This window comes from Coprinopsis cinerea (genome assembly GCF_000182895.1).
Source record: "Coprinopsis cinerea okayama7#130 chromosome 5 map unlocalized cont3.5, whole genome shotgun sequence".
Lineage (NCBI taxonomy): Eukaryota > Fungi > Basidiomycota > Agaricomycetes > Agaricales > Psathyrellaceae > Coprinopsis > Coprinopsis cinerea.
The window spans coordinates 1,170,239-1,187,450 of record NW_003307540.1 but is presented as its reverse complement, the minus strand read 5'-3'; the positions used below and the strand labels follow the sequence as shown (position 1 = coordinate 1,187,450).

The following is a 17,212-nucleotide window of genomic DNA, read 5'->3' as shown; positions in this document are numbered from 1 at the left end:
GCAACCGCGTTCTCTCATCTCCCGTATTTTTTTCTTCAGGAAACGAGGCACAACACGAGGATACCGTCCACAGTTTCTCATTCTACATACAGCCAAATTCATAGGTCTCCCTCGGTGCCGTCCGGAATCTGTGTGCAATTATAACCCAAGTGCGATAACGGCCTGGAAATTTTCCTTAATTTCGGTTTTATCATTTGTCGCGCCATCCCGTATCTGCCTCGAGGCCCTCAAACGTTCTCAAAAGCTCAAACTCTTTCACAACATACGCGATTTCTTTCTGATGGGACTGGTCGTGGAGCCTGGAGTCAACGCCGAGCTGGAGGTCGAGGAGGAGCAAGATCTGAAAGACCCGCTGCGGCATCTAATGGACACCGAGGAATCGATCGTAACCGTCCCTCCATCGTGTCACACCCATCTCCTAAGCTTTCTACCCTCGCAATCCAATTTCCTCGACGAAAAAGGTGGTACTCTGAAGTTATCGTTCTCCCACCACTGGGATTCCATTCCGCATCCTCTGGATCTCTCCTTATCGGTCGATGCGTCGCCCGGGTGTGGTGGGATAGCCTGGCCTGCAGGACAGGTACATATATCTGCTTTCGCTCCATGTGCTCCATGTGCGGATCCCTGAGATTGTCGCCCTCTTTCTTCCCCCTATCACACCCTTCCGCATAGATTCTAGCCACCTATCTCGTGCACAAGGGTCCGACTCATCTGCGCAATCGGAACGTACTCGAGCTGGGATCGGGGACTGGACTGGTAGGTTTGGTTGCAGGGCTCTTTGGGAACTGCAAAGTATGGATAACAGATCAAAGGCAAGCCTGTTTTCGCTTATATCTTGCTGAGATACTCTATCTCATCTACTCTTCCAAGTCCTCTGTTGCCGATAATGCAGCGCAATGTCTTATTGAACGATCTTAATGACAACGTCGTTGTTGCAGAACTCGATTGGTGCGACCTCTGCAGTTGACCATGATCAACCAGTTACCGACCTGACGGCTGACAGGGCGCAACCCATACCCTCGACAATTCCCAAGCCGGACGTGATCCTAGCCGCCGATTGTGTCTACTTTGAACCCGCGTTCCCTTTACTCGTCGAGACCCTCGACCGGCTATCAACAAAGGACACAGAGATTCTCTTCTGTTACAAGAAGAGGAGAAAGGTCGGTCTTCTATCTATGCCTTCACCCGACCCTTACCGACATCTTTCTAGGCGGATAAACGTTTCTTCTCTATGCTGAAAAAGAAGTTTAATTGGAAAGAAGTAGACGATGACCCCAATCGCGCAAGCTACAATCGAGAGGCGATCACATTGATGCGGTTGTACAAGGTCAAGGATTGAGATGCTTTCTCTCGCTTGGGTTTTCCGGGTTTAAAAGGTCGAAATAATACGGGTTTTATTTGGTAGTTTCCGGTTGTCAGAATTAAATATAGGAGTTCATTTGATCGAGGTCACATCGAAGCGCTATCGTGAACACGTTGTCATACATCAGGAATCCGTCTTTCATCCGCTCGTTCAATTGCGCCACCACCTCGGCTGTCGTCGAGGTTGTTCACTGTCCCTCGGTTTCCTATCATCACATCAGTATTCTCCATCGAATCTGACAAACGAAGAGCGGGAGGGACAATAAACCCACCTTCCATAGGCAACAACATAACCATCAGTTGTCACAAGGTAAACTCGGCTATCGTAGAACACAGGTCGTTGGAACTTGGGTCGGCCAACTGCAGGGATGGGAATGCGAACGAGGGTTCCATCTGGACATTGCGAAAGGTTTATCAGCCCTTCACTTCGTCGCAGTCCAATGTATTTACTCACTCTGAGGAACTGCGTGATAGGCAGTGAGGCCTTGGTTGATGTCCGCCACCCACAGAATGCCAGTACCAGGTCGCCCCCTGTTCGTGGTCACGACAGGAGACCCACTGCCCACGGCAGTCGATGCAGGCTCTTCGCTTGTTGCAACGAGGGTGAAATATTCAGGTCCTAGTAAATCCGAATACATTCCTTAGCACAAAATTTTGAAGCGAGAAGGGTTCTCTCGTTACCTTTGCGGTTGAACTTGTAAACATAGATGGAGCGCAAGCCGACAGGTTTGACGTAGATGTATCCTCCCTCGCCAGGATAGCTACCGAAGTTGCCGTAGATCAAGCCAGGGATGGTCCCCGGTACAGGGATCGTTTGAATGACGTTGTCCGTGCCGTTCGGTCCTTGCCTGTATCCTCCGAGGTTGTCCAGGTTCAAGATGTTGACTGTAAAGATTGAGGATCAGCGACGGTCGCAGGCGAACAACACCTCGAGGAGAACGCACAGACACCACTTTGCCCACCAGCAATGGCCAACTTCCTGGCTACCCCTGGGATCGAGAAGTACTTGGGATCCAAGATGGTCAACCCACCGGACCCTTGATCCCTAGCCGAGCTTCCGAGCTCGCTATACTTTGACAGTCTGAAATGATCCTGAGGAGTCAAGCTCCCATCCCGGTTAACCTTCAAGTTCAAGATTGTGCCCTCCAAGATGCTCCCGACTTCACGTCCCTCAGCAGCCGGGAAGGTGTGGTCGAAGACCCTGCCGTCTCCGACAGCGACGAAGAGGCGGTCCTGGCGGTCCGTGGAGAAGCCAGTACCAGCTTGCCAGATTGAGCCGCCCCCACCACCAGCAAAGAAACCACCTTCAACGGAGGGTGCCTCGGGACCAGACTGGGTTACGAAGCGTTGGATGACTTCACCGGAGCGTCCGTTGACGGCTGCGATCCAGCCTAAAGAGCAAATGGGTGAGGCCGTGAGTGGTATAAAGGAAAGTGAATTTACTTGCCGGTGTGGTTGAAAGATCCACAGCCACTTCCAAAGGCACCGTAGACGACGCCGTTGTGGAGTTTCAAGGAGGGTCGTTGGAGATGAATTCCACCGACGAAGTATCTTTGCGGGTCCTAGATATGGACTAAGACCTCCGTCAGAATACTTAAGAAAGCCCACTTACGTTCGAAGCAGGACCATCAATGAGAGTAGGGAAACCGGGTCGCTCTTCCAAAGTAATAGCGTCGACAGCATGGGCCCAGAAACTGGCGCAGGCATAAGTAACATGTCCCAGCACCAAGAAGCTCTCCGCCACTTACACGGAACTGAAAGGCCCGGCGGGATTGTCGTCTCTATACCCCTTTGCGAAGACGTACAATGTCCCAGTCTTGCGGTCAATAACGGGAGTGCCAAGGATTCCATTATGAGGCTGAAGGTCTCCACATGGCAAAGCGGGCTCTTCGTATGGCTGGCGAAGTTGCCGCTTATTGATGACCTCGCCTGTCCTAGCGTCAAGGACGTAGATGGTGTTGCTAGAGGCAGCGGCAATCAAGACCTTCCTGCCATTCCTCGCCGTGTAAACGAGGGGTTTGGCCATGAACTGCGAAGAGGGATTAGTGACAAGTCTGGGCGGGTGATACTGTGCCAGTCCCTACCCGTTCAAATCCATAGTCGAGCTCGGGCCTAAAGGTCCATTCCACTCCAAATCTGTCACTTGTGACAAAGTTAGGGTCGAGGTGATGCTCTCCGTTGTAACCCGAGTTCAGGTCATCTAAATTTGGAGACCAAATTTGAGTTGAGCTTTGGCAAGGCAGGGAAGGACAGACCTCCGTCTTGAAGTGTGTCTGGGGTGGCGGTGACGACCGCTGCCAATCCAAAGAGAAAGAGGCTAGAAACTGAGAGCAGCCGCATCGTGTAGGAACGGGAAATGCCCTCTCCCTTTTTTCATCCCTCCCCTTGCCTCTATTTTAACGCGGCCCCGCAAGAAGTGTTCCCATACGTGGGCATGAGGGGAAAACATCGGGCATGATAGAATAGTAAGTCCGGGATGTGCTCGCTCGCGTGTACGAGAAAGAAGAGCCACGAGGAGTCTGAAGAAGCTTGAATGCGAGAAAAAGAAGCATAACTCCTGATTGGCAACGAGGAAAGTGGTGCCCTTCATCATAGATTTGCGGGTCTGTTACCGCTTTGAATACCGACAAGCCTTCGCAGCGGTGGGGTGGGCGAGGCTTGTCCTCGTGGTTCAATATAATCCGCCAATATCCTAGACAATTGTCCGATAATATTATCAAAATAACGTTCCGGTTATTGGTGAGAAAAGAACAGACTATGGAATGCTTCCTCCAGGTCGGACAAGCGTCCCTTACCCAGGCGTGACCGATTTCGCGCTTCGCGCTTTCCAGGTTCTAAGGTTGAGGAAGATGGAGCGCATAAGAAGACCGCGGAGAGGTTGGAGAGACCTTCGGTAACGCAGGGTCTCAATCATGACTGACGAAATGTCGAGGTTATATAAGGAATAGAGGTGGATGTAGGTCTAACACGGAAATGCGATTAGTCTGGTATGACAGAATGGGAGATACCAATGACAGAGCCCCGTTGATTCCCGGGGGAGACCACGAGGAGCACTGAGGACGAAGAAGACATCTGTCTCCTTCCCGAGGTCTAGTGTGCAATAAATAAGCCAGCGAGCGGAGTCGACATGGCACGAGCCCAGGCTTTCTTTTACTGAGGGATTGTCTTAAGCTATGTTACAGGTCAGTACAACGCAAGCTTTCTAGGAGTGAATATGTCGTACCTGAAGTCCATGAATTCCTTCAATCTCCTTTTTCAGTGTATCAGTGACCAAACGATGTTGCTTTACTATCGGCAAGCCTTTGAAGTTCTCGCTTGCAATGACAATAGCATAGAAGGTCCCACAGCCCCCTATCGGTTCAATTAGCCTCTAAAACTTCATGTTCGCCGATAAAGCGTACCAGACACATCCTCCACCTGTAGTTGAGACGGTGAAAATCGGTCAATCAGCTTCTTGTAAATGGTCTGTTCCCGTTCTGGGAGTCCAGGTGGGGGTGTAATGGGTGAATTTCCATTTTTAAGTGCTGCAGACACGGTGAATAGACGTGTCGTTGTCGCTGTCGAGGAACGAGCCAGGACGGTAGGGAATAGTCGTTGAAGCCACATGTTCGTCGGGGTCAGAGAGTCAAGCGCGTCTCCGTATTCGTTCCGTTGCCATTGGTCAGCAAAGCAAATGCCAAGTCCGCGCCAAGCCAGCACAAAAATGGCAGTCGTGATCGAAAAGGTTCTCGTCCGCTTCTCGATTCGTTGGACGAATTTGGCCCTTCACCGCAAACCACGACGACGACGCCCAACTAGTCACTCACAAAGCGGCAAAAAATGCTGCTTAACGTGCTGAGGTCGTGCTCAGTGCGCTGTCAAGCGACATCGCGTTCAATACCCTCTCGACTACCACTGAGGTCCTTCATTTCGTCCGTACTTCCCCGTTCGAATTCGCCTTTTTCCGCTGCCCGTCCAGCTGGCATTTTGACCAGGGCAAATGTCACAAAGTCGTACCTTCCTGGCTCACGTATCCTTCGATGCATGAACCAAGCGAGACTCCACTCGTCAGCAAAGACGGAACAGACTAGCGCCACCGCCGATTCAGCCGAACCTCCTCCAGCACCGCTGCCCGTTCTCGCCAACAAAACTGTTGGCGCTTGGCTCCTGTTCTCCTCAACATTGGTATTCGCAGTCATCGTCGTCGGGGGTGTGACACGTCTTACGGAAGCCGGACTCAGCATCACGGAATGGAGACCAATCACTGGCATCCTTCCTCCTCTCAGCCATGAAGAATGGATGGAAGAGTTCGACAAGTACAAGGCCACACCGGAATTCAAAATGTACGTGCCTTCTCCGTCCATCTTCTTCCGAATGCTAAAGACCCTGCTTCAGGCTCAACTCCCAAGCCACGTTGGATGACTTCAAGTTCATCTTCTACATGGAATGGGGTCATCGAATCCTCGGTCGTCTCATTGGTGTCGCTTTCATCGGTCCCCTGGCCTACTTCGCCATGCGCAAGAAGATCAACAGTTCTATGACGAAGCGCATGCTTGGCCTGTCCCTTCTCCTCGGTGCGCAAGGCGCCATGGGCTGGTACATGGTCAAATCTGGATTGGAAGAGTCGGTTTTGGAAACCCCCGGAGCCGTCCCTCGCGTGTCGCAATACCGTCTGGCTTCACACCTCGGGCTTGCCTTCTTGCTTTACCTCGGCATGTTTGGCACTGGCATTGCAGTCATTAAGGATTGGAAGTTTGCAAACGGCGCTGCTTGGAGTGGTGCGGCCAATCAGAACATTGCCAACATCCTCCAGAACCCTCTTGTTAAGAGGGTGAAGGCGGCTTCATGGGTATTGACTGGTTTGGTGTTCTTGACGGCCCTCTCAGGTGCGCTTTTTCATCAATGTTGTGACGGTTGATATTAATCAGTTTATTATTTTATCACAGGCGCCTTCGTTGCTGGTTTGGACGCAGGTCTTCTCTACAACGAATTCCCCCTCATGGGTGGGCGTCTCGCACCCCCCGCTGACGAGCTCTTCGATCCGGCCTATGCCAAGAGCGCTGACAAGTCTGATTTGTGGTGGAGGAATATCTTCGAGAACCCCACGACCGTTCAGTTCGACCACCGTGTCTTGGTACGTTCAGACCTCAATCCCATCTTCCTTCGATACTAAACTCTCCATGCAGGCGACGACCACTTATCTCGGCACCGCTGCCCTGTATGCATCGACCTTTAAGACAGCTGTGCGAGCTGCTTTGCCCCCTCTGACTAGGACAGCGATCACTGCCGCCTTTGCCATGGCCAACATTCAAGTTCTTCTCGGTATCAGCACCTTGTTGTACCTTGTCCCAGTCCCATTGGCTGCCGCCCACCAAGCCGGAAGTGTCATGCTTCTTAGTGCCATGACCCACGTCCTCATCACTCTCCGACAACCCTCTGCCGCTGCACGACTCTGGCGCGCAGCCAAGGCAGCCGCTCAGAAGAAGTAAAACCAGCCCACTCCTTCACACTTTCATGCTGTCTACCCCCCTGCTTATGAACAAACATAGAAGCTAACCTACCTAGGACATTTATTATCACCACTCATTGAAATATCCCGGGGAACGTAGAGATATAGTCGTCATTCCGGTCGCTAATCCTGGTATTAATACAAATCACAAAGTCAACGAAAACCAATCTACTCTTGCATCTGTACATCTTCATCGGCTGACGTTCCAGGTGCTGCTGTTGCCGCTGGTGCAGCGGGTGCGGGGGCAGCTGCGGGAGCAGCCAACTCTTCCTTTGGAACGATCGTTTTGAGGAAAGGCTCTACTTTGTCGTTCTCAAGAATCCTGAAAGGACCTGATGGAGGGACATTGGTTTCGAATTCGCTGGCGGGTCCACAAATGCCGATTTCAGTGTTGTTAATTGTAAGTTCTTTGTCTTGCTGCAGTGTTTCTCGGAGAGCGTGCAGGCCGTGTCGTACAAGGTCTTCCAGGGAGCCTTGGATCAATGTTGAGCACTCGGTATCTGGTATGGACTGACTGGGAGCACTCACAATCAGCAAAGCTCTCGTAGTGTTTCTCCAAGTACGTTTTAGCGCTTTGACTCCTGGCACCGATTGACATGGCGTAGTATTCGTAAGAGTTTCCAGAGGGCGAGAATTCGTAGAGGTGGGGACCTGTGCTATCCTGCCCGATGACAAGGAAGCCAACACCATAAGGCCTTCGCCCATATTCCTGAGTGTTAACCTGCGCCTCTAGCATGTATAAAGTCAGTTGAAAAAGTTTTGGGAACAGGTACCAAGAACATACTATCGGCAATCGCAGAGACAAGTCGGTTCACGGGAATTGGTCGGTTGAAGATCATTCGCGAAGACATGGCTTGTTGTCTCATGAAATTGCTACACATTGGCAATCGTAAGCTTATTCCTCAGAGACAGTACCAGTTGCACGCACCTCAATACACGCGCGTCCGAGGTCAGTCCCGCAATCGCGATTCCAACATGGTCATCTATGCGGAACATCTTCTGTTGATAAGAGGCCAATTCTCCAGTCGATCGCTATAGTAAACGTGGAAGTTCAGAGTCTTTCTATCAGGATACACTATGGTCCATACCTTCAGCGCCAATAAAACAGAATGCGTCTTTGAGCGCAGTCCAACAGCTGCAGAACCTTGCTTCACGGCCTCTAGAGCATATTCAACTTGGTGCAATCGACCTTGGGGTGAGAAAACGGTGTTATCGGAGTCGTAGGTGTTTCTGAACTATTCGAAGCACTTATCAGTGTCATTGACTAGAGTACAAGCGAATCAATACTCACCATGGTTGGTCGTTGCTGAAGCTCAAGATGACGCGTCGAACGTCCGCGAAGTCCTCAATGAGATCACGTGTCGGGCATCTCCTTTGATCGGGATTCGCGACAGTCGAGTACTGTAACTCTGGTCGCAGATTCAATGCTCAGCTTTCAGCGCGTAAACTGCAGCCATCATGGTATTAGAGCTAATGCAAAACGATACAATAGTGATACAAGGACAAAACAACGGTAACGTATGTGTTCATCTGCCACCCTTCTTCTCCATTTTCCACTCTTTGAACATGCCGTCCAGACTCTTGTAAATGAGGTGGGAAGGTAGGCATCGAATGATATCCCCAACTTTCTCCTCTGCTTCAGTCTTGCCCTTCTCGTCACCAAGGGCCTTCTTCGCATACTCCACTGTAAGTCGGAAAATAGCAAGAACAGCCAGCGAGACGTGAGTTTGTTGAGCACCATGGGCCGAGCCTGGAGTCAGGGCTGAAAGGAGAGGGCCTGATAGTGATGGAACGGAGATTTGAGGAGTGTTGTGCGAGAACGGAGTAGCTCGCTCCCCACGGACAAGGCGCAACAAGATTTCCAAGATGTTGTCAGTTTCCGTCATGTGGGTCTTCAAGAACCGTTGTCGTTCTGTAACAGCGCCAACAGGAGAATGGGTTGCCCACCCATCCAAGAAGGTCCAAATAGTCGGGGGCTAAAGGTGGATTCAGTACAGTGCTACAAGGTCTTTTGTGCGAATGGGGCTTACCGGGTCGGGATCAACAACGTGGATCTTCTTCTCCCAACCTTCGGCCGCATCCCCAGCAACCCAGAACATCCGTCCAAACATACTCTTCAACCATTCTTGGACATCCCCGGTTTTGGCCCATTTAGGGTCCGACAATGGTCGACTTGTGTCAAGGTGGACAAGAAGTTGGATAGAAGCCGGCAGAGGCAACTTGAAGAAGGGAGGAACTGAGTCGTCGGACTCGGTGGCAGAGTCAAGAACACCAGGGATAGTAACATAGGTCTTTGATTCTTCAGAGAGTGTCTCAACCTGTCCGGTCATTAGAAGCGATGGAAATCGGGATACAGATAGCACTTACCAGAAGGCCTTTGAGGCCATCGTAGCCGCTGTCTTTCGAGAGGTCGAGATTGACCTCAATTCGTCCTTCTTGGCGGAACAATTGGAAGGAAGAAACTATTTCAGCGTTGATTACGAAACGTCGATTTCCTCCAGCATATGAGACGGCCAAGCGATTGGCAGAAGGAGATGCGGGGCCTGAGGGCTCTTGTTTAGTGGGCGGAGCAGCATCGATGTCCTCGGGGTGCTTTGGCGAAGGTGACTTGGGCGCATCGGGAACGGGTTCTTGCGGCTGTGGCGCATCCTCTTGACCCTGGCCTTGCGATTGTGGTGCATCCTTTAGAGTCTGGTCGACATTTGCTGTAGTTTGTGCGTCTGTGTCGATCTGCGTGGTCTCCTGTGTTTCGACTATTAGCAAGGTAGGGTCCGCTGAAGCTGCTTCCAAGGTCTTGGTGGTTCCATTGACGGGTAGCGGAGTATCCTGGACCTGCGTGTCAACAGAATCAGGATTGTTAGCGACATCATTTCTAAACCAGAACCATGAGTATTCAAGTAAGCAAGACTAAATGGATTGGATACGGACGCAGATTCAACAGGAGCGGGTGCTTGAGACTGGGGCTCAGAGGGTGCAGGCAATTCAGCCATCGCGCTCAATTGGGAAGGATCCAACTCCTGCTGCTTGTCATCAACCACAGCACCAGGAGAGTCATTCACAGGTCCATCAGAGGAGGCGACGGGTTCAGATGGAATATCCGGCGCAGGGGCATCGTTCTCGGGAGCAGGGGCGCCGTTAGAAACAGCAGGCGCATTGAGACTTTGCGTCTCAGGGGCAGAGGCCTCCGTGGTGAGCATTTCTCCTCCAGCCATGTCAACGTCGTCATCAAGATTATCTCCTTGAAGGAAAGAAAAATCAAAGTCAGGAACATGCGCGCGACTCGGCCTCCAACCAGCCTTGGACGCGAATGGTTACTGCAGAGGCGATGGAACAAATGCTCACCATCCATGAGAGTCTCTACCTCGCCTTCTGCATCCAAATCATCCAACTCTTCGTGGTGGGCATCAGCCTTCACCTCTCCCCCTTGTCCAGCTCCATCGGCACCAACTTCCTCATGAGCAGTATCAACCACCCCCTCTGCATCTTCCTCACCTTCAACGATAGCAGCCATCAGCCAATCGCCTTCACTGGCAGTTTCAGCCACGCTGGGAGCAACACTCGCAGCTATGCTGGATCTATCGTCGTTCAACCCACTCATCTGGGGGGGTGGAGGGGGAGCACGCCCTTCCTCCAGATCTCCATCGTCGTCGTCCAACTTCTTCCGTTTGCCCTTTCGGCTCTCTTCGAACAAGGGAGATGGGTTGTGAGGAATAGGACGGGAATCATCAGCAGTCACCGGTGTATGGAAATAAATCCGCAACCGGGAAGGGGGTGGATTGGCGCCATTCAAATCAGAAGGATAACGAGAAGACGCAGCTTGCCCTTGAGTTTCGGGCGATGACTTGATATCAGATGCAGGTGTTTCCTCAGAGGTTGCAGTCTGAGCAGAAATATCAGGCTTGATTTCGGTGGTCGAGCCATCATTGCCTTCGCCAGTCGCGTCTGCCTGAAGGCTAGACTTGTCGTCCGCATTTTCTTGTTTAACAACGAGAGAGCCCTCCGAGTCAGTGACCTCTTGTTTTACTTCCACTGTGGGTGGAGATGGAACGGCAGTAGGGACATCGCCCCATGACCAATCCAACTCAGGTATTGAAAGTCCAACGATCTTGAAATCTGTGAGTGTCCGGCGACTCTCGTCTTTCTTACCGACATTAGAAAAGGAAGGTGATAAAGCAGCATCCTTGTTGCAGGAAGTACCGCCTGCACCCCCGCTTCCGTCATGTCTAGGTCCTGTTCTGTTGGCAGTCGAATGGTCGCGATTTCGGAAAGACGATCCACGATGGTATCCGCCCGCGTTGAATGAAGACCCTCCCCCTCGACGTGTATTGGGGCCACCGAAGTTGTTCCGCGATCCATGACCCCGCAAAGAACCTTGCTGTCCACCTGGACCTCCCCCTCGATTGGCGTTTCCAGCACCCCCTAAGAATGTACTCCCAGTCCCTCGTCCACGATTTGCTCCACCGCCTCTGTTTGCCGTGAAAGAGCCACCTCGTCCACGTCCACCTTGAGCACCGGCTCTGCCTCCTGGTCCTCCTACCCTTCCTCCGCTCCCCATTTGACTGGGACCGGATGGCGGGGCGTTACGACTACCTGTTGGGCCGGTGAATGAGCCGCCACCAGGTGGTGGGGGCGGAGCCTGAAACTGCGGGGGTGGAGGCGGGGCATTCTGCCGGTTAGCGTTGGGACCATCGAACCGTTGGCGCTTTGCTGGTGGCTGGTGTTGAGACCCATGATGCATCCGGGGTTGCTGGGGTTGGCCTTGGGGGAGGTGTGGGTTGAAGAAAGGCTGCTGCGGGGTCTGTGGCGGGTAAACCGCCTGGCCCATAGGTTGCGGAGGCGGGGCGACGGCAGGTTGAGGTACGTAAGGTTGCGGGTAGCCGGCAGTTGGCTGGTATGGATTATATCCTGGCTGAGCCTGCGGTGGTTGAGGGGCTGCTGGAGTGGCATAGTGTTGTTGTGGCTGATATTGCTGCTGTTGTTGCCTTTGCCAATTGCCTGGCTGGTTCCCGTAACCGTAGTTCGCGTACAACGCGCTTTGGTCATGCGCTGGGCGTGCAGGCTGCGGTGGCGTCCATTGGGGGGTGTATTGAGCTGCGCCGGGCTGCTGGACGTGGGGCTGTTGAGCTGCAGCAGACGCCCACCAGCCAGAATAGTCGGGCTGAGCTGGCTGGGGAGGTGGTGGTCCGGGTGGAAGGGGTGGTTGGGGAGCTGTATAGGACGGGGTCGGAACGAACGGATTTTTGTTCATTCCTACAAAGATGTGTTCTGGCCTTGTTTAGAACTTGATAACCAGTCAATGCCGGTGCCCCTGACAGAGACGTCAAGTCCGACTTACAAGGAGCGAATCCCAATCAAACAGTTTTGAAATGTGGTGGAATGGTCAAAGGGAGAGATCGATTGCAGTGGTCGTCGAAAGGGTATTAGAAAAGAAGAAATAAAAGTCTATAGGAACAGCAAGCAAATTGCTGGTAGAAACGGTTGAAAACTCAACTGGAAGGGATCGGCGATAGTCATGACGAGCGCGATTTTCACCTTACCCGATTTGAGGCCCCGCTCCCATCTCCGCTCAACCAATCATTGCCTCGAAAATGCGCGCCTAAATGGATCCAGATTTACAGTACATGTCGACCCTACTCTAATATTTATCCTCTGTTGGTGGAGAAATCGGACCTGTTGGCGCTCCTGGAAGGCGAGGAGCCAGCGACTTCGCTTGCGCCGCTTGTCTTCGTTTCTTGTGTTCCAGCTGTCGCATCGCGAAGAAATCTCGATGAAGACTGTATCGCTCATGGGTCGGTTTAACTGGCGGGGCACTTGGGCTGGTCGCTGGCTTTGGAGACGCTTCTTTCGACGATTCACTGTTCTCATCCTTCTTGTTTTCTGTGTCTTTCTCTTTCCCCTTTTCCTCAGTCTTCGCCTTCTCTTTCTCCGCTTTCTTCCTTGCTTGCTTCTCTTCCCACTCCCTCTTCACCTTCTCGATCTCCTCAGCAGACACTATGGTCCCCGATTTTGCCGTTTCATCAGGGATACGAGATGCGAAGTTGAAATCTGTCAGATGGGAGGGACATGTGTATAGGAAGTCGACGGTATTTATCGTGGCGAGAACAGTTGTCGTGGGGCGATAGCAGACATAGCACGCTTTGGCAGTCGCTACTGCCTGATACCCGCGTGAGTTGATCTTCGGACGGAATCGATGGAACTTACTCGCTTGTAGTAGATATTCTGAAAGGACATCGCAGTCAAGGTTGAACAAAGGCAACAGCAATGAGTTTCATTGATTAGCCCCTATCAACGTAACCCATGCCCAAAAAGGCTGTAAAGGATTCACCGGAACCAAAGGGGGGCACCTTCCAACAACTTCCAACGCGTTCCTCGGATGAGTCAATTGGTAGCCCAGATGGAAAAAGAGACGCCTCCGGGACGGTTGAATTATTCTTACGAACGAAAGCCGGGGAACGATGATGACAAACACAAATCCTGTCGTCATATAAGATCAAGTCCATGCCCAAGAGCGATCTCCTTATCCTGTCATTGTAACCATGTCTGACACTGCTGGAAAGACCATCAAGTGCAAAGCTGCTGTGTGCTGGGGTGCTGGAGAGCCCTTGAAGATCGAAGAAGTCGAGGTCGCTCCCCCCAGGGCCCACGAAGTCAGAATCCGTATCTTGTATACTGGTACGAAGGGCGTTTTGTTGGAAATCTCAAAGGAACCGCGTCGCTTATATACATTTTTTTAGGTATCTGTCACACGGACGAGTACACTCGCAGTGGCAAGGACCCTGAGGTACTCAATATCGGTCTAGTGTTGAGGTGATTGGCGCTGATCAAGATATCATGATTGCTAGGGTCTCTTCCCCGTTATCCTTGGTCATGAAGGTGGAGGTATCGTAAGTATTGTCCATAATCAGGTAGATCTGTGTCTGACTCTTCTTCGATCCAAGGTCGAGTCTGTTGGCGAGGGCGTTACCAGCGTCGCAGTCGGCGATCATGTTATTCCCCTCTACACCGCCGGTATGTCCAACCCCTATCCATATATCTTTTTCGTGTCCTCACCAACCCTCTAGAATGCCGTGAATGCAAGTTCTGCAAGAGCGGGAAGACTAACCTCTGTGGAAAGGGTAATCCGACATCACATCCTCCATTGGCGCTTTGAAGTTCTTAATCACCCCTTTCAGTTCGAGCCACTCAAGGCAAGGGATTGATGCCCGACAACACCAGCCGTTTCTCTATCAATGGCAAGCCCATCCACCACTTCGTGCGTCGAATCTTGTCCTGTTGAAATGGTTCAGCATCTGATCAAGAGTTGCAGATGGGTACTTCGACCTTCTCCCAGTATACTGTCGTCGCCGATGTATCAGTCGTCGCCGTGAACAAGAAGGCTCCCTTGGACAAGGTCTGCCTCCTCGGTTGTGGTATCACCACCGCCTGGGGAGCTGTTGTCAAGCAGCCTGGAATCAGTTAGTCCTTCTGCTGTGCAGCCTTCACTCCACATGTCACAGTTAACCCTCTATTTAACAGAGGACTCTACCGTCGCTGTCTTCGGCTGTGGTGCCATCGGTCTCGGATGCATCTCCACCGCCTCCGTCGTAGGAGCCAGCCGAATCATTGCCATCGACACCAACCCCAAGAAGGAGTCGTGGGCCAAACAATTCGGTGCCACCGAGTTCATTAACCCACTCGACCTTCCCGAGGGCAAGAAGATTCAAGACCACTTGGTCGAGATCACCGACGGCGGTCTCGATTTTACCTTTGACTGCACTGGAAATGTGAGTCCATGTGGATCACCGAGAGAACTGCTAACTAACGATGCTGCATGAATGTAGGTCCAAGTCATGCGCGCTGCTCTCGAGGCTTGCCACAAGGGATGGGGTGTTTCGACCGTCATTGGTGTCGCTGCTGCTGGTCAAGAAATTTCCACTCGACCGTATGTTTTCACGTTAAAGGTCCTGTTCAATTTTGACGCCCTTCGTTAGCTTCCAACTGGTCACCGGACGTGTCTGGCGAGGATCTGCTTTCGGCGGCGTCAAGGGCCGCACTGAGATTCCTGGATTGGTCGAAGGTAAGGGAGACCTCGAAAAAGTGTTGACTCACGTCTAACCCCAAGTCACTAGATTACTTGAACGGTAAACTCAAGGTTGATGAGTACGTCACTCACCACAGAAAGTTGGAAGAGCTCAACGAAGGCTTCCATGACATGCACGTAAGTTGTCCTTCACTTTACCGTCGATGGCTCCATACTCATAGATGTCTTCAGTCCGGCGAATGTATCCGATGCGTCGTCGATATGCAATGAATAGCAAGTTCCCAGAATCCACTGAATCGATGAAAGAGCAGCACAACGGGAACATCACGAATGAATATGTAAACACTCATCTATCATTATACAATCAATTAAGATTCGTGGTGTTCATCCAGCTTGTGCCCAAGTGGTTTTGCAAGATCATGAAATTGGTGTTTCGGATAGAAATAAACCCATAATTTAGAGTGCCAACCTTGGACAAGACCTACGACTAGATACCCTTCTCTGCCATTGCTCGCGGTGGCTTAGAGCCAATAAGTGCCCTCCAGAGGACACCTAGAGCAGCGCGGATCTCTCGTCTCCTCACCCCACTCCTTCTCCATAACGAACCGATTATAGCGACGACTACCACGAGGAACGAAACGTCCAGGCATAGCCTCCGAACAATAATCATCGCAGGCGAGCGGTTTTCATCCCTGGCGAAGAACACTGCCCATTCGCGCACGCGTTCAAGCCCTCTGGATAGGGGCACCAAAACTGAAGACCACAATCCAAGTTCTTCGATATCCCAGTGGGGCCCCCGCCCGCCAGCAGGCGACCCGGCCCCGCCAAACCACCGAGGCGAGTTGCCTCCCTTAGGGCTAATAGAAGGATGCGACCTAGAGATGAGGCGTGTTTCGACGTTCTCAACACGTTCGTTCAGGGCGGCAAGATGTGCTTGCACATTCTCGATAGCTCGTTCGAGAGTGGGCCGGGAGGCTGGCCTTGAAGGGCCGTATTGCCCAGGGCGATATGGGTATGTGGTTTGTGGTGAATGTAAAGGTTCTCGCTCTCGGATGGTTTCAGGGTATGATCCGTGTGAGGGCGGCTGTGGGTGAGGAAATGGTGCGTGAGTCGGGGGAGGTGGAGTTGCAAAGGCTGAGGTGGTTTCAAAGCCAGGTAAGGGTTGAGCATGAGGAACCCGTTGGTGCTCGGCCGGCGGTGTCCCCATTAGCAACGACCCAGCAGGTGTTCTGTATCGATGTACAGAGTGGGAAGACTGGGGCCGGTTGTGGTCGTAGTGGATGGGTGTTCTGGAAGGAGGAAGGTCTCGTGCTTCGTCGTCTGTCTCGTCTTCTTCAGACCCTGTTTCTTCCTCTTCGTCCTGAGAAGCATGGGGTTGACCAAGTCGCCAATGAATCTGGGGCTGTCCAGTGTGCATGTCCCCCACTTCCGAGTCAGTTGTACCGCTGGTCTCTGATCCAGGGGACTTGGAGAAGGTGTCTGGTCCAGTGTGAGAGGACGTAAGATAAGGTAAAAGAGCGAAGCTCACGGCTGAGAACGAGGTTCGATGGGTCGCCACCATAAGACTCCAGCTCCTGAACGAGGTCCCTTGCAATTGTCCTATCTGAGTACCGCCTCAAGACCTAAACTGTGATGAGAATTCGAGTTGATTGCAGAGGACGGTTTCGAACCTTGAGGAGTGCCTCGACATAGAGCCATTTGGCCTCGTACGAGTCCAAGTCTTTGTGTTTGGCCCACGCATCCCTAGCGCCATGGTTCAGCACCGTTCCCGTTGGGATAGCAAAGAGCGCACGCACCATTTTGCTCGTCCCAACATATCAAATATTCCCGGTCGAGGCGGTTGGACGTTCCCCACCGTAGCTAAACGGCAGACTCAGCACCCATCTCGCAATGCTGTTCAAACCACGACGAGATACCTTGCTTGTACAAGCTGTCATTCCAGGCATTAGTTACAGTTCCCTCGTTCCGTTAACATGCGAGGACTCACCTATACATTTGAAGTTTCTCCTCATAGTCGGTCTGTATAGGACCAGTCTTGGGTAAACTCTGGACGATTTGTACAGCACGATCAAACTGGGCGTCTATTAGCTCGTGCGTGGCCATTGTCGTCCGAAACGGTAGGTCCGGAAAAGGGATATATCAGAGTAACAGGTCTGTAGGCCTTCGTTGAATACAGAGGTCAGGCAGTGTACCAGCTCGAGAAGGGGGAACGCGAGAGAGCAAGCTTGCACTGGCAAAGCTCAGGTGAATTGCCGTAGCGGCCGATCCTCGCACAGTCCACACGTGAAATCCGGCAGTGCCAAGCCGAACCGACGCGGTCCCGAGGCGCGTCTCTTCACCAC

General features: G+C 52.1%; 8 protein-coding genes across 8 annotated transcripts; 3 read left to right on the top strand and 5 right to left on the bottom strand.

The window, feature by feature from the left end:
• The first annotated feature begins 252 nt into the window (after positions 1–252).
• On the top strand, positions 253–1,451 carry CC1G_00137 (hypothetical protein). Its single transcript, XM_001836949.2, has 5 exons — positions 253–580; positions 673–812; positions 871–948; positions 1,004–1,160; positions 1,211–1,451. Exons 1-5 carry the CDS (start codon positions 281–283, stop codon positions 1,337–1,339), a joined length of 804 nt encoding a protein of 267 aa, XP_001837001.2. The 5' UTR covers positions 253–280; the 3' UTR covers positions 1,340–1,451.
• A 62-nt stretch (positions 1,452–1,513) lies between these two features.
• CC1G_00136 (hypothetical protein) lies at positions 1,514–3,702 on the bottom strand (the record flags this gene model as incomplete). The annotated part of the gene is made up of 10 exons (XM_001836948.2): positions 1,514–1,568; positions 1,635–1,755; positions 1,817–1,981; positions 2,044–2,247; positions 2,307–2,753; positions 2,831–2,924; positions 2,975–3,056; positions 3,111–3,391; positions 3,447–3,562; positions 3,618–3,702. 10 exons carry the CDS (start codon positions 3,700–3,702, stop codon positions 1,514–1,516), a joined length of 1,650 nt encoding a protein of 549 aa, XP_001837000.2.
• A 617-nt stretch (positions 3,703–4,319) lies between these two features.
• CC1G_00135 (hypothetical protein) lies at positions 4,320–4,976 on the bottom strand. The gene is made up of 3 exons (XM_001836947.2): positions 4,764–4,976; positions 4,586–4,713; positions 4,320–4,533 (listed from the first exon to the last, which is right to left on the bottom strand). Exons 1-3 carry the CDS (start codon positions 4,966–4,968, stop codon positions 4,513–4,515), a joined length of 354 nt encoding a protein of 117 aa, XP_001836999.1. The 5' UTR covers positions 4,969–4,976; the 3' UTR covers positions 4,320–4,512.
• Positions 4,977–5,181: 205 nt separating this feature from the next.
• CC1G_00134 (electron transfer protein 1) lies at positions 5,182–6,830 on the top strand (the record flags this gene model as incomplete). The annotated part of the gene is made up of 4 exons (XM_001836946.2): positions 5,182–5,684; positions 5,737–6,227; positions 6,288–6,475; positions 6,528–6,830. 4 exons carry the CDS (start codon positions 5,182–5,184, stop codon positions 6,828–6,830), a joined length of 1,485 nt encoding a protein of 494 aa, XP_001836998.2.
• A 114-nt stretch (positions 6,831–6,944) lies between these two features.
• On the bottom strand, positions 6,945–12,098 carry CC1G_14591 (proteasome subunit alpha type 1; the record flags this gene model as incomplete). The annotated part of the gene is made up of 11 exons (XM_002911114.1): positions 6,945–7,323; positions 7,379–7,579; positions 7,635–7,723; positions 7,779–7,882; positions 7,939–8,085; positions 8,142–8,194; positions 8,388–8,826; positions 8,881–9,168; positions 9,218–9,722; positions 9,779–10,088; positions 10,193–12,098. 11 exons carry the CDS (start codon positions 12,096–12,098, stop codon positions 7,019–7,021), a joined length of 4,347 nt encoding a protein of 1,448 aa, XP_002911160.1. The 3' UTR covers positions 6,945–7,018.
• A 387-nt stretch (positions 12,099–12,485) lies between these two features.
• On the bottom strand, positions 12,486–13,081 carry CC1G_14590 (hypothetical protein; the record flags this gene model as incomplete). The annotated part of the gene is made up of 2 exons (XM_002911113.1): positions 12,486–13,004; positions 13,052–13,081. 2 exons carry the CDS (start codon positions 13,079–13,081, stop codon positions 12,486–12,488), a joined length of 549 nt encoding a protein of 182 aa, XP_002911159.1.
• Positions 13,082–13,383: 302 nt separating this feature from the next.
• Positions 13,384–15,216, top strand: CC1G_00131 (class III ADH enzyme). The gene is made up of 12 exons (XM_001836943.2): positions 13,384–13,522; positions 13,585–13,631; positions 13,693–13,734; positions 13,789–13,858; positions 13,912–13,965; positions 14,023–14,102; positions 14,157–14,304; positions 14,366–14,613; positions 14,671–14,771; positions 14,821–14,906; positions 14,959–15,047; positions 15,102–15,216. Exons 1-12 carry the CDS (start codon positions 13,387–13,389, stop codon positions 15,138–15,140), a joined length of 1,140 nt encoding a protein of 379 aa, XP_001836995.1. The 5' UTR covers positions 13,384–13,386; the 3' UTR covers positions 15,141–15,216.
• Positions 15,217–15,357: 141 nt separating this feature from the next.
• On the bottom strand, positions 15,358–17,053 carry CC1G_00130 (hypothetical protein; the record flags this gene model as incomplete). The annotated part of the gene is made up of 6 exons (XM_001836942.2): positions 16,864–17,053; positions 16,787–16,800; positions 16,667–16,730; positions 16,541–16,613; positions 16,399–16,492; positions 15,358–16,349 (listed from the first exon to the last, which is right to left on the bottom strand). The coding sequence occupies exons 1-6, from the start codon at positions 16,971–16,973 to the stop codon at positions 15,358–15,360; spliced, it is 1,347 nt and encodes a 448-aa protein (XP_001836994.2). The 5' UTR covers positions 16,974–17,053.
• Between the last annotated feature and the right edge of the window lie 159 nt (positions 17,054–17,212).

Bases quoted from the DNA above. Each gene is read 5' to 3' on its own strand.
- CC1G_00137 (XM_001836949.2), top strand. From the start codon at position 281: ATGGGACTGGTCGTGGAGCCTGGAGTCAACGCCGAGCTGGAGGTCGAG. The intron at 581-672 runs GTACATATATCT...CCTTCCGCATAG, and splicing joins TAGCCTGGCCTGCAGGACAG to ATTCTAGCCACCTATCTCGT. The intron at 1,161-1,210 runs GTCGGTCTTCTA...ACATCTTTCTAG, and splicing joins GTTACAAGAAGAGGAGAAAG to GCGGATAAACGTTTCTTCTC.
- CC1G_00135 (XM_001836947.2), bottom strand. From the start codon at position 4,968: ATGTGGCTTCAACGACTATTCCCTACCGTCCTGGCTCGTTCCTCGACA. The intron at 4,714-4,763 runs GTACGCTTTATC...TTGAACCGATAG, and splicing joins ACAGGTGGAGGATGTGTCTG to GGGGCTGTGGGACCTTCTAT. The intron at 4,534-4,585 runs GTACGACATATT...CCTGTAACATAG, and splicing joins AAGGAATTCATGGACTTCAG to CTTAAGACAATCCCTCAGTA.
- CC1G_00131 (XM_001836943.2), top strand. From the start codon at position 13,387: ATGTCTGACACTGCTGGAAAGACCATCAAGTGCAAAGCTGCTGTGTGC. The intron at 14,305-14,365 runs GTTAGTCCTTCT...TCTATTTAACAG, and splicing joins TGTCAAGCAGCCTGGAATCA to AGGACTCTACCGTCGCTGTC. The intron at 14,772-14,820 runs GTATGTTTTCAC...GCCCTTCGTTAG, and splicing joins CAAGAAATTTCCACTCGACC to CTTCCAACTGGTCACCGGAC.